The 14870-nt window shown below is 48.4% G+C and overlaps 1 protein-coding gene across 3 annotated transcripts in view; it reads right to left on the reverse strand.

Moving 5' to 3' along the window:
* MAN1C1 (mannosidase alpha class 1C member 1) overlaps positions 1–14870 on the reverse strand; it is a 137665-nt gene that overhangs the window by 81587 nt on the left and 41208 nt on the right. For all 3 annotated transcript variants that reach the window (XM_080803192.1, XM_080803191.1, XM_080803190.1), the window contains exon 2: positions 3819–3915. In XM_080803192.1, the coding sequence (XP_080659318.1) occupies positions 3819–3915 (97 nt within the window). The remainder of the gene's footprint in view (positions 1–3818; positions 3916–14870) is intronic.

A 14870-nucleotide genomic window follows, 5' to 3' on the forward strand; every position in this document is an offset into this window, starting at 1 on the left:
AGCACTTCTCATGTCTTAACTCATTTAGTTCTCAAAACAATCCTGTGGTCCCAACTTTACAGCCGGGACCGTGAGGCTCAGAAAGGTTAAGAAACTTGCCCAAGGTCGCACAGCTGAGAAGTGGCACAGCATCATGCAAATGCAAGCCATCGGGCCCGAGTCCATGCTCCTCAGCCGGCTTATTGAGTGTCCTCCCAAGTCCTAGCAGCAGGCCTTTCTGCAGGTAAGGAAGCTGGGCCTCTGTGTACTGAGCCATCATGCTTTGTGGCACTCTGGCTGCCGCGTCACCGCTGGCTCTTTTCCCTCCCCTCCCCTCCCCGAAGGCGTTCTGCGAGTGGCAGACTTGGCCCTGTGACTTACTAGTGGTCAGAAAGCTGCCATCGAGTGCCCACTTTGGACCTGGCTCAGGCGAGGCCTCAGTGCATCTCCAGTCTGTCACCACCGCCCAGGAGGTGGGAGTCTCTGCCCTACTCAAGCAGTGTGAGGCCACAGAGCTACTAAGTGGCAACACAGAGGTTCTCCTCAGGCCTGCTGAGATCCAAAGTCCACACTCTCTCCACCACCTGGCTGGACACTAACAGGAACCCTGGAGTGACCTCTCAGAGGAAGGGGAACGAGGCAGATATCCACTATGGCCCCGGCCACAAGGCAATGAGCAGGCTAAGGCCTTGCTCGCAGCACGAGGGGCTTGGGAACATTTTCTGATGGACCTGCTGAGCTGGAGGTTAGGAAAATGGAAGTCTCTTTGACTCTGAATTGTTAAGGATACAAAAACTGGCTCGAGAGACACATCACTCGGCAGTCTCACTCTTGGAGTGAGAACGGATTCAGGGAGGGGTGCATGGGCAGCTGGGAGCGGAATTCAATTTGGTGAAATGCTGCACAGGAGACCAGGCTCGGCATCTGATGTTCTCACTGCAAAGCCAGACACCAGCGTGAACTCGTGACTCTTCCCCGTATGCACCCCTCTCAGCCCTGCACGAGCCCATGTCCAAACAGCTCAGCCAGGTCGGGCGGGGGTGCGGGGGTGCACTGATGCCACCTGGCCTTCCTGGCAGGGCTCAGTCTGTAGTGAAGTCACTGAAGATGGCAGTGGCCAGAGCCCAGCAATGATGCCACCTAGTAGCCTACGTGACTCCAGAAAAAGAAGGGGGAGGGTGACAAGCGGCTTAACCCAGGTTAGCTCACCTCCTTCTATCTTTGGGAATAGTCTGGCTTCAAAGTCCCTTATGGATCCACCCCAAACTAGAACCTCCTCCTCTGGGTGCATTCCCCTAAGCCTCTGGCTCATAAGACACATTTGTGGGTAACCACAGTCATAGCTACTACCTATTAAGTAGGTTCTGTGTGTCAGGCAGGCCCTGGGCTGCGGGTCTGATGTTTTCATTAGTACCACCGTGCAGAAAAACTCGGGCTCACGGAGAAATGCCTTGCCTAAGGTCACACAGCTTATGGACCAGAAAGTGGTCCATAAGCATTTGTTGAGTGAAAGACTAAACCTTTCCCAGGAGCCAGCCCCCCACTGCTCCCTCTTTGCTGGCTGCACAGGAAAGATGCTGCCAAGACTCCTACAGGCATGGGAGGATTGGCACTCAGGGGAGCGGCTGCTCTGGGAGACGGACACAGAGGAGACCTCGGGACTTCCCACGGGCTCACCTGGGCAACTGCTGACTGCATGTATTATACTGTAAATTGTAAACCACTCACACATACTGGGCCCTTTGCATGTTCATACGTGCTCTCACAGTAGTCCAGTATGAAGGACAAATGAGCAGGGGCCCAGAGAGGTTAAGCAACTCAGGCTTGGCCACAGAGACAGCTCAGGACAGAGTGAGGACTTGTACCCAGGTACCTTGGACTCAAGGTCCAAGTTTCTTTCCACCGTTCTAGCTGCCCACACTTTCTCCATCAGGTCTGGTGATTGAAAAGGGACTGAAGAGTCGAGATGCAAAGGACAGCTCTGAGGAATTTCACACAACGGGACTTGGCTTAGTCCTACCCCTAGTGCTCCCCATGGTCCTCTCTCTGTCCCCGTGGACGGTCTGAGCAATTAGCTATGCCTGTGCTGTGCAGTTTCAGGAATCAGCCTCCCCAGGCTTCCACCAATTCCCTGGATATCTGCAAACTGTCAGCGAGAAGGAGAGGGGAAGCCTCCGTGGTTCCCTCCCAGATTTACACCAGTAGCCAAAGCTCCAATGACTGTGGTGAGACCCACGCTGGCCCCCTTTCCCCGGGGCTAATGTGGGACATCGGGGAAGGTCTATGTTCCAAGACAGAGAAGACAGCCAGACTCTACACATCTCATACTTGAGGTTAAAGAAATATCTGCCTTTCTCTCTTCTGACTCAGGAGTCCTCCCTAGGAATCTATCCTAACACAACATTTTATGCACAAAGATGACAACTGCTGAATTATTTTTAATGGCAAAAAATTAGAAACGACTTCTGTCCAACATTAGCGGGATGGTTAAATGAATTGTGGCACATCCCTGCAATAATTGCCACCATTAAAAACATCCTTTATGACAAATTTGAATAAGTTAGAGAAACACTTACGATGTAACATTAAGCCAGAGAGAAAGAGAGAACAAAATTATATATCGAGGGGGAAAAAAGGCACAGAGAAGATTGGAAGGAAATGAACAAGAGGTCAACAGAGGTTGCATGTATGTGGCAGAATAAGCTGTTTTTTGTCTGTTTTTCACTTTTTGATACATTTTCTTTTTCCCTACGTTCCTATGATAAACAGAAAAATGAAAGAAGTTACCGAAAATCTCTCTCTTTCTCACACAGACACACACCCAAGGGGAGTAAGTTATCAGAACATCCAGAAAGGATGCGATGCTGACTGGTTAGAGAGAGAAAGGCACGTCCCGTGTCCCTCTTCCCATAACACAGGCACTTCTCACAAGACCATACACATAGGGGCCATCCCTTTAAATCTCCCTTGAAGATTTTCCTGGGACTTTTCATCTGACTTGGTTCTTTGGTTCTGGACCTCAGGGACCTGTGTCTCTAAGCAGTGAGGAACACAGGGGGTGGATTTCCATTTCTAGCCCTTGACAGCTCCCGTCTCTCAGGGAAGAAGCAGGCCAGGCCGCCTCCGGCATCTTTTCTGGAGAAAGGCCTGCAGAGCGGAGAGCTGGAGACTTGGAAGGGTGTTAAGTTTGGAAAGTGAGGCCGTGCCCACAATAAGGCACTCTACAGACTCTCCAGCTGAGAGAGGCTCTCGAGTTAGGAGAACCCGTGGCTGGAAATGGAAGAGATACGAGCAAGTGAGGCAGCAGGTCACACAAGTGCTGCCAACACAAGACAGTGCCCGTGACGCTCCCTGATGAGCGACAGTCCTGACCGTCCACCGGCGGGGTGTGCAAGACGCACCCACACCTAAAGGCGGCACACGTGCCCACCTCATCAGAAACGGGTCCCGTTTCTCCACGAGCTCACCCGAGATCGTCTTACAGCTACGCCTGGGGGAGTGGAGTCAGACCCCGTGTTCTGTGTCCTTCAGAACCCCAGACCTGCTCCTAGGAAACAGGTCTCCGTTCTTCACCATCCCCAGTCACACATCCAAGTGTGTTTGCTCCAAAACACAGATGCTAAGTGCATACAAAGAGTGTAAAGTAAGAGGAAGCATGTTGGCTTCCCCCAAATCTAAAAGACTCAGAAGCCTCAAGAGCCCAGAAGGAACTCAGACTTGGGAGCCCCGAGTCTGGGGAAATAGGGACACAGATCAGCAGGGGGTTGGGGGCGGAGGAGCCAAAACTGAATTCCACTCAGCCAGCAGAGGGGCTGTGGGTCTCACCGACACCAACTCACCAAACATGTTGCCCTCATAGCCGTCTTTTGTGAGCGGTCGGAGCTCGTTTTTCCCCATGGCGTAAAGTCTGTAGCTCCGCCAGGCGAACTGCATCATCTGTAAGAGAAAGCAGGAAACAGAACCTGAGTGTGGCAATTCCCAACCGCGGGCACTGGCCACTGGCTTTGCCCTCTGCAACAGGATTCGAAACCATATGAAAAAAATATATAATCTTCCAACATGAGGAAGACCACTTCCTCTCACATAGTTCTATTCACAGTGACAGCTGCCTGGATGGCCATTCTCCTCAGACAACCCCACGAGCCCAGAGTCTACCCACGGATTCCTCAGAGGAGATACAAAAAGCAATAAATACATTCTAGCCATCCTTCAGTGCCAAAGTGAAAAACCACCTCTTCCATGAAGCCTTCCTGCTTTGCTCTGGCCTAAAGCCATCCTCTGAAAGGAAGGAAACAACTCACGGAGTGATGCCTGTTATAACGCAATCCCCTGAACTAGGGATGGTTGACTCCATTCTGCAGATAAGCAGACAAGGCAAAGATATGAGGTCAATTGTCCAAGGTTAGCCAGAGAGTCAATGAGAGTGCTACGAATTGAACCCATGCCCCGTGGCTCTGAAGCCTTAGGTCTGCCGCCCCCACCAAAGCCTTTGTTCTGTCCCCTAACATCACCACAAGTCTCTCCGCACCTTTCCGGCACTTGGCTTGACCCATCCTGGCCATCCCAGGTTCCCCAGCACCCCAGCCAATCACTTAATCAGGTTTTGTTTCCCTGGCTATGAACCAAAAGCTCTTCAAAGCCAGAAACTATGCCTACCTCAGTTTCCCTCACAGCATCCAGCACAAGTCTTGGCACACATAAACAACAATGAATATTTATCAATTCTGTCCCCCAGTACGTGCATGAGTTCTTAGTACTTTAAGGCAACTATGTCAGTCCCTAAGGAACATCACGCCAGCACCTTGGTCCCCCAGATGCACTTAGCCTGGAGGCTAGAGGAATGGACGCTCAGCCCTGCTCCCCCGGCCCCCAGGCTCACCCCTCTAGGGTGCTGCCTTTTCACCTCTGCATGGCAGGCCACTTGGGTGACAGTGGGGCCGGCAGCAGAGGCACACCTGGGGAGCTTACTGAATCAGCCCATCGGTCGCATCCTTGAGTTTCGGATCCAGCAGGTCTGTGGTGGGCCCAAGAACTTGCCTTCCTAACGAGTTCCCCCACGATCCTGCTGGTCCACAGGCCACGCCTGAGAATCACCTATCTGGTCCACGTGTTTGTCTCTACTTCTCACCTCCCCTCCAGACACTGTATGGCACCCTTCTACTTCTCTCCTTCTCGCTCCTGGCCCACCTTCCTGTCGCAGCCCCCTCCTTCTGGACATCTCCACCCTGACTGTCCATGATCTGCCGTTCCAGGCACCAAGGCTTAGATGTGCCTCTCCCAGGCACATCTGGACCATGACCTCTGCTGTGCCTGCCGCTGTGACCCAAATACACAGCCCAGGATGCCAGACGTAATGAGTCTATGGCCCACGCCCCCTGTGAAATGACAGAGGGATCCGGCAGCACCTCTCCATTTCCCAGATGTTCAAACTGAGGCTCAGAGATGGAAGTGGTCAGGACGACACAGCCAGCAGGGCTGGGAACCAGGCTCTTTCAACTCCCAGCTTGGCCAAGCCTACCCTCATGCTCAGCCTGCTATGTGACTTCCCATGTGACACACATGCAAATGTCATGGTAACGCATGCCAAGCACTTGGCACGGGCTTTGAATCCTAGTTCCATTCCTCTGTTATTTTCTACTTATCCTGAATTGGCAATAACAGAAACTAATTGCCGGGTATGAGTGCTTAAGGGAGACTGGCCTCCTCCCTCAGTATCTCTCATCTGGAGGCTCCCTCAGTTAAGTCAATGTGAGTTGAGGTAGGGGAGGGGGTGTGGGGAGAGCGGCAGGAGGCTAGTAAAACACACATGACAGCAGGAAAGAAGCAGCAGAGGTCTGGAGGGGGAGGACCTCCAAACCCCTCCTGCTTGCGAGAGAGAGAAGTGGGTGTACCCGAGTGATTAGGAGAATCACAGGTCTGTACACGTTCCCAGGGGAGCTGCCACTGTGCGGATGTGGAGACGTTTGGAACGGGGCCCATTACCTCAGTCATCCACACCAGTGGAGGGGAATGAAGGCACAAACAATCCCTATGGCACTTGGGACTGGATTCAGAAGGCAACCAGAGTGGCTCTCAACACTCTCTCTCTCTCTCTCTCTCTCTCTCACACTCACACACATACGCATGCGTGTGTGTGCGGACACACTCGGGTCTCCTATCTCGGGTCACAAGTTGGCTCAACCTGGGCACTGGATGAGCAGGGGACAGGAAAAGATCCCCACCAGGCAGTCTGTACTTCTCTTCCTGAAGCATCCTAAGCAAGCCCGAGCTGGTGTCCTGTCCTGTGCTCAGCGACAGTCCGGGCTACAGCCCCAGCAGGAATGCGGCTATGGGCCCACGTTCTCCTCCCCTGACAACTGCTTCCCTTCCTTCAGATCCCAGCTGAAACAGCACTTTTGCAGGAGGCCACCTCCCCAGCCATGCCTAAGTCAGGCCCCCACTCCTTCCCCACACTCCTGACTTCACAGCCCACAGCAGCCTGCAGTGGAGCTTTTATGTGGTCCCCCCTCCCCCACCAAACCTCTGGTCATTGCTGCATGTCTCGCAACTCATCCAGGGCCTGGCGCATACCAAGTGTCCCCGAATATTTGCTGAATGGCTTTGAGAACAAGAAAATAGCTGTAGAGTTTAACACATGGTTAGCAGACTGGTGGACCTCATGTGTACTGGGTAAGATAGGTAATGGGTCAGAGAAGAGGGGCTTCTGGGCAACAGAGGCACTGAGAAGAGGGCAAGTGTGTGTCTCAAGTGGGTACCCAAGTGTCCTGATGGACACACAGGACTGTGAGGGGCACAGGAAGAGGACGAACCACGGAAAGGCTATCTCACTCTGGAGCTGGTGATAACATGCCCTGGACCCCTGAACTGAGCTTTAGGGGTGGACAGATCCTCGCTTCATGCTAGGCAGTTCTAAGACCTCAAAGGTCATCCAGACTATCTCCTGCCCCCTGCAAGTTCCTTAATTAAAGATTAAGTATACCTCTTTGAATACCCCCAGTGATGGGATGCTCACCACCTTACCGGGCAGCCCATTTGACTACAGTTTCACAAAATGCTTCCTTAGTCAGTCCAAATCTGTTTTCCCCTATGGGCCGTGGGAAAGACAGTTCATACTGCCTTTATACCAGAGACCTTCAGAAAGAGGGAGCCAACTCTCCAGTCACCTTAGGCTGTCTGTTGGCCCACCGAGCAGCCCAGCTCCTTCAACCACTCTCCTCCTGGCTGATCTCTGAATTCCCTGAAACTGCAGACCCATACATCATTGCGTTTTTCCAGGGTGCCCTAAGACTTTGTTGCCCATTTGTTATGGTTGGCTATACTTTTGTTAATGAGAAGAAACCAAAGTGCAAACTCTCCCTGGTTGCATCTGGACCAGATCCTGTGGGTGTGAACTTGCCATTTGTCCCTAATAATTTTATGTTGTAGGACTCTGCCTACCATTCTGTGCTGTCAGGATCTTCTGGAACCAGATCTTACAATTCAATGTGCATGTGTTTGCCTGCTTTGGGTAATCTGCAAACTTGATAGGACTGCCATCTGTGTCTCCCCTCCGAGTTTTGGACAGAAACACTAAACAGGGGGCCTGAGAACAGTATTGGGGAAATCGCCGCAGAGGCCTTTCTCCTGGATGTTGCATTTTTGAGTGTTACCTGTCAGCAAGTGAGGAACCCACCAATCAATACAACCCCTGTGTCTCCATTTTGGTACATGAAGACATTGTGAAGGACAGGGCTGAAACACAAAAACACTCCCCTAGCATAGCTAGTACAGAAAAAATAAACTGCTGCTTTTTTTTTTTTTTTAAGGAAAATCAGGGGTTAGATGGGCATGGTTTGTTCTTAGGGAACCCATTTTGGCTCCTATGAATCACCATTTTTTGTTCTAAATGCTTGCAAATCATTAACTTTAAAACCTATTAGTGCCTATTAGGAGGCTATAAAATAAAAAAGATGAACAAAAACTAGTGTTGGCCACAACGGGGAGAAATTGGAACCCTCATACATTGCAGGTGGGAATGAAAGTGGTGCAGTCCCTCTGGAAAACAGTTGGGCAAAAAAAGTTAAATAGAAAGTTCCCATGAGGCCCAGCAACTCCACTCCTATGGAGCTATGCAGAAAAGAACTCACAGCTGGCCAGAGGTTCCCATCCCTAGAAAGGCATGCCTGCAAGGCTGGTCCTCGGCTGGCATCTGGGAATGAGGATTCCACGAGTGGTCCACCATTCTCGAACTGGCGAGGATGGTTTCCTATCCTTAGACTGTACAGTCTGGGAGGCTGGATACCTACCTGCTCTCCTTCTGGGAGTCTAGGATTTGGGTATGTGCTAAAATGGGGCCTATGTGACCAGCCCCCAATAAAATCCTCTGGCTCTGAGTCTCTAATGAGCTTCCCTGATATTAAATAACACCTTACACATGTTGTCACGATTCAGTGCTGGAAGAATCTGGCATACCCTGTATGATCCTGCTGGGAGAGGACTCTTAGAAGCTGTGCCTGGTTTCCTCTGGGATTCCCTGCATGCCCTTTTTCCCTCTGCTGATTTTTCTCCGTGTCCTTTCACTACAGTACAGATCACAGCTGGGAGTAGGACCAAGTGCTGAGTCTTATGAGCCCCCTGGTGAATCACTGAACCTAGGGGTCCCCTTACACATCTCCTAGAAAATAAAAAACATAAGTCCACACAAAAAATTTATACATGCGTATGCAAAGCAACACTGCCCGTAACAGCGAAAAAGTGAAAAACCCAAATGTCCACTGACTGATCAATGAATCAAAATGTAGGAAAAAAACATATATATGCAATGGAATAGTACTCAGTCATAAAAAAACCGAAATGAAATACTGCCACATGCTACAGCAGAGAGGAATCTCAAAAACCAGACACAAAAGGCCACACAGTGTAGTATCCCATTTCTACGAAATGTCCAGAACAGGCAAATTCATGCAGATGGAAAGTAGGTTAGTAGTCACCAGGGACTGGGTAAAGAAGATATAGGGAATGACTGCTAGTGGAAATGAGGTCTTTTTGGGGTGTTGAAAATGTTCTATAATTGATAAGGAGGAGTGTACAACTCTGAATATACAAAATCACTGAATTTTATACTTTCAAAAAAGGTGAATTTTATGGCACATGAACTATAGCTCAATAAAGTTATTTATATATTTTTTAAAGATTTTATTTATTTATTTATTTGACAGAGCGAGGGAGAGACCATGAGGGGGTAGTGGGAGAGAGCTCAATGTGGGGCTCGATCCCAGGACCCCAGGATCATGACCCAAGCCAAAGGTAGATGCTTAACTGATTGAGCCACCCAGGTGCCCTACAGTTATTTGCATTTTTAACAATTATTAGTAGGGACAAATCAATGTTATATGCCACTTGATAGGCAGTCCTTCATTTCACTAGTATTCTGCCCCAAAATTCAAACCTAAGCTGAATCATGAGGAAGGATCACACAAACGGAAATCGGGAGACCATGTACAACATAAATGACCTTCACTCTTCAAAAACATCAAGGTCATGGAAGAAAAGGAAAGACTAAGGGACTGTTCTAGATCAAAGGAGACTAGGGAGACATGAACTAAATATCACACGTGAACTTGAATGTGATCCTGGAGCAGAAATAACAATTACTATTATTTCTATGAAGACAATTGTCAAGACAACTGACAAAATTTGAATGGGGTGTAGGAATCGGTAGTATCGGTGATATCACTGTTAATTTTTTCTTTGAAGGGTTTTATTGTGGTTATGTAGAAAAGCAGCACTAAGTTTTTGGTAATACACAATGAAATATTTAAGGGGAATTATGGTTGCAACTTACTCTCAAATGGTTCAGAAAACTGTGGGGGGGGCAAGAGAGAAAAAAAAGGTAAAATGTTAATATTTGAGGAATCTGAGCAAAGGGTAAAAGTGAAACCTTTGTTAGATATTTGCAACTTTTCTACAAATCTGAAATTATTTTTTTTTTAAAAAAACCATTCAGGGGGCACCCAGTGGGTTCAGTTGGTAGAACATGCAATGTTTGTTCTCAGGGTTGTGAGTTCAAGCCCCACAGTGGGCGTAGAACTTACTTAAAAAAAAAAAAAAAGACTCCATTATCTATCTATCTATCTTTTAATGCATCTAACATATAGATGTTCACTGTAGAAAAGCAGAAAGAAAACCACCACCCATTATTCAAAATCTGTAACCACCATTCCCATTTTGGTGTTTTCCTTTCTATTTTTTTCCCATTCATCTTTGCTTCTTCCAGGGATGACGACATAAACATTTTCCATTTTATTACAAAGGCTTTGCAAACATCATTTTCAAGAGCCATATAACAGCCTAGCAAGTAGGTTCAGCATCATTTACTTAACCTTCCTCCCATATCATCCGACATTTCAGTGATTTCTACTTTGCAGTTATTGTAAATAATGCCATAACGAACATCTCCGTGCACGCTCCTTTATCTGCCCTTCAAGTAAGTTATTTAGGCCAGAGCTTCTTAGAAATTGCTGGGGGGAAAAATGAAAAGATCTTAATATGTATGTTCCCTTTTAAAGAGTAAATCCAGACACCTTGTTTTTTGCCCATCAAGATGCAACACTTGGTGAATGGAAAAATATAAAACAAGCTTCTGACAATACAGTAATGCAGTTCGCTTGGGGAGATCAAACTAAATAATAGTCATTTATATTTGTGTAGCTCTTTGCACACTTTATCTCACTCGATTTGGGGAGTTCAGTGGTCTTGACAGGATAGATATTATTCTCATTTAGAAACAATCATGCAAGAGCTCAATAAAGTATGAGATGTAAAGTAATAAACAGATAATAAAAAATGTTTCCAAGTGCACAGTGATTACAGAAATGCTACTTGTATAATAAGTGAAAGAGCAGGGCACCAAATGATACAGGATGAAACTTCTTGGACCATATATGAGTATTTTGAAAAAGAAGAAAAAAAAAAAAGACAGGAAGGAAATACACCAAACGCTGACAGTGATTATCTCTGATAGTGAGAAGTTCAGTGGTTGTAATTTTTTCCTTCTAATTGACTTATATCTTCTGGATTTTCTATAATGAGTATCTAGAAATATTTATAATGTGAAAAGTAAAGGTTGTTAGAATGAAAAACATAAGGAAGCTATGAGACGGTGCTGCTCCTAAGTCAGAAGGAAGTGCTTGGGTGGTTGGCCATGGAGTGGATAGGACGGAGCCAGGTTTGACACAAGAGAAGAAAGTCTTCTACAGCTGGGAGTCAGAGACAAGGCTAACCAGCGAGAAAAACAACATGAACAGAAGCACAGAGCCAGAATCTCAGAGTCAAACAGAATCTGAACGCCAGAGACAGTCTCTATTCCCAAAGCCACCTTTTATGAGAACTGCATGAGGCTCAGACTGGGGAAGTGATCTGCCACGGCCAGGACGCAGAAGTCAACAGTGCAGGGGATGGTCCTTCTCCAAGAACGTGGGCCAGGACAGTGATGCGGCTGACTGGAGCAGGGGCAGCCTGGCCGCGGCAAGGGGGATCTGGGATGGACTCAAGAACATGACTATAAGAATCAGGAGACGTGAGAACTAAATACCAAGAGAAACTCTACCTCTGCCCCCACTGGGTTCCAGAAATACACAACAGGCAGTCATCGTCTGCGCGTGCATACGTGCGTGTCCATGCTGGAGACAGAAGGCAGCTCTAGATGGTCTCTAGAAGCCCCTCCCTTCCAGCCGTCTGTGATTTATAGATTCAAAGAACACCTAACAATAGACCACAGAGCTTTCCTTTTGCCAAGTCCTGTAAAGGCAGGAAACAAAGCTGCAATGATAGACACAGGCAGAGCAGTGGGAGCTGAATCCTAAAACATCCCATTAGTTCCTTCTCAGACGAAAGATGTTCTTGTCCACCTGAACAAATTACAAGGACATGGAATCTTAAGATGAAAAATATTTGCTAGTCTGAGGTACACATCATTATTTTGTTTAAGCTGTTCTTTCTACCTGTCTCAGAGCTCTAGAATTCTCTCCCGAGAAAAGTGACTGGAATCCCCCGCATCAATCACCTGGGCATGGACACCCATCCCGGCTCACGAGCCCCAGAACAGCAGAGCCATGAGAGAAAGGATGCTGACGAGGAGGGGAGGAAATGGGACTCACTGGCAGTTTGCCCTCTAGACTGGAAAACTAAGACTTTGTGTTGGAAAGTTCTTTGGGGGCAACTGGACAGGAAGGAGTAATCACTGAAACGGGGCGACAGTCCCCATTTTAAAGAAAACCCACACACAGACAGGATCAGGCCTGGCAGTGACCCAGAACCACCGCCTCAACGTCTCAAAACTGCCAAGACGGGAAATGGATTTTCCCAGTCATTAGAGACAAGTGCTCACACCATGCCTTGCAGTCTTATTGGCGTCTCCCAGCAGTGACACCTGGCCCCATCTGCAAGGGGCTGAGTGGGAAAGGATTTGGTTTCTAATGATCCTGGGATCTAATGACCACACAGATAAAGAGATGGGGACGTTAGGTTGATTTTTTTTTTTTCCTTCCTTTTCAGCACAGTGCAGGGAGACAGCTGACAGCTTGGTCCCTAAAAACCATCCATATTAGATTCCTCAATCTACCTCCATCACAGCATGACCTGATTGGTGCCGGCTAATGAGACATCGGTGAATACACACATAATCCCTGGTCTAATTCAGCAGCTGGACACAGGCGGGATTCGGCTGTGCTGAGGGGTGAAGTGGGGGGTGGGGAATAGAAGGGGGAGGTGCTGCCTTCCTCCTTTCACTTTTGGGTTTGCTTGAGATATTGAAAGGCAAATGTAGAAAATGAAAATGCGGTATCACTCCCTACCCAGCTGGGGTCCAGAGAGCTCTCCCGCATCCTGCCCACGGGGATGCAGATTTGAGCAGTCTCAGAAATCTCACCTCATCTGTAGCTGTTCTAAGGCACCGTGGTTGAGAGTCTGGGCCCTGGAGCTAGACCCCTGCTGCTCAAAGTACGGTGCAGGGACTAGGAGCTGGGCATACCCCGTGAGCATGTCAGGACTGAAGCATCCTGGGCCCCACCCCAGACCTGCTGAATTAGAACCACCATTTTAGGAAGCCCCCCAAGTGATCCAACTGCACATTAAAGTTTGAGAAGTTGCTGTAGGACTCTGTCACCTACTGGCTGTGGGGCCTTAAGTGACCGACCTAACCTCTCTGAGCCTTGGTTTCCTCATCTGTGAAATAAGGACAGGAATATTTAATCCTCATGCTAATCCTGAGAGTAAGTAAAATAACCCATGAAAAGCATTTAGCACAGCAGCTGGTACAGAATATGTGCTCAATAAAATAACAGCCATAAGATCTTCACTACCCTATTAATTTACCTGCTAAGTATCCCTCCCTTCTTTTCTTCCTACACCACCTATCTAATCTAAAGCATTCCCATCTCTCCACGGGACTCCTGCAGCAGCCTCCTAACCCACAGACAGCTGGAGTCTTCTCCCACCTCCTACACTGTTGTCCACACTGGAGGCAGGGTGATTATTTGAAATGCAAATGTACTCATATCTCTACCTGACCCCCAACACACACTTAAACACATCTATCAGATATAAAGATCAAGGTCAATACGGCTCATCAGGCCCTGCAGGTCCCACCCACTCAGGCCTCCAGCCTCAGCTTATCCTCCCTTTGTCTGCCTCCCTCTGTCTGCCTTAACAATGCTGGCTTTCCTCCTCAGTTCCTCAAAGAACCACACCTCTTCCTGCCACAGGGCCCTTGCACAGGATAGCACCTTTCCTCGGATCACTTCCCTCTCTTCTTTTTGCCTGGCAAATTCCATTTATCTGTCACATCTCTGTCCCAGAGAATCCTAGCTTCCTGGATCAAATCAAATTCCCGTTACAGAAGATCATCCAAGCCAGAATTTTACATTAATCATGTGATTGATTAATTTGTATCTATTTCTCCCCACCGGAAATAGTCTCCATTGCTCACTATTGCTCCCCATCCCCTAGCGGAGTGCCCAGCACACAGAGGTCCTCCATGAATACATGTTGGGTAAAGGCCTAAGGATGGTGGCGACACAGGTGAGCTCCCCTGGGCTGCTCATGTCATGAGGACCATGGAGAAAGGGCAATCCTGGGACAGAAACACTGACTGACCTGTGGCTTTGACTCAGGAAGTGTTTACCAAAGGCCCAACAAGGGAAGAGCTCCAACTATGAGGCCACAGGAGATGGCAAGAATGAGCAAGCCACTTTCCCATGAGATACCTTTATGATCTTGCTAGAGTCTGCAGCCAGACAAAAGGAGCTGATGGAGAAGATCACAAGCCAGTCTGAGCTCTGCCCCTGCACTGAGATTGGTTCCCAGCCTGCAAAGGGAAGGCTCCTCCCCACTCCTCTGTTCTGTCACACTCTGGGTATGGAGGGAGGAACGGGGAGACAGGGCATGGAGAACAGAGATGAAGGACAGCGGGGACCAGCTCAGCTCGTCTGTGAGGGAACTTCCAGCGGAAATGGTTCAACAAGGCCCTCTGAACGATTTTAGTACAAAACCCACCTACGCACAGGGAGCTCTGCCATTCCCAAAGTGCTTTCCCTTCCTCATTGGAGCCTTATGGTCACCTGTGAGCGAGACAGGGTGCAAGTCATCACCCCTGTTTTACAGAAAAAGGAACTACACTTCCACATACATACATTTATGGAACACACATGACGTTCCAAACATGATAAGGGCTTTTGAGTATATTAGCACGCACAGTTTTCACCACGGCTCTGAAAGGCCCTTACAGAGAGGAGGTGGCAAGGTACAGGAGCTAAGAGTCTGGCTTTGGGTCCCAGCTCTCCCTAGCTGTGTGTCCTTAGACAAGACACTTAACCTCTCTGTGCCTCAATGATCTCAACTGTTCAAAAATGATA

The sequence above is a fragment of the Martes martes genome, assembly GCF_963455335.1.
Source record: "Martes martes genome assembly, chromosome: 4".
NCBI classification, from domain to species: Eukaryota; Metazoa; Chordata; class Mammalia; order Carnivora; family Mustelidae; genus Martes; species Martes martes.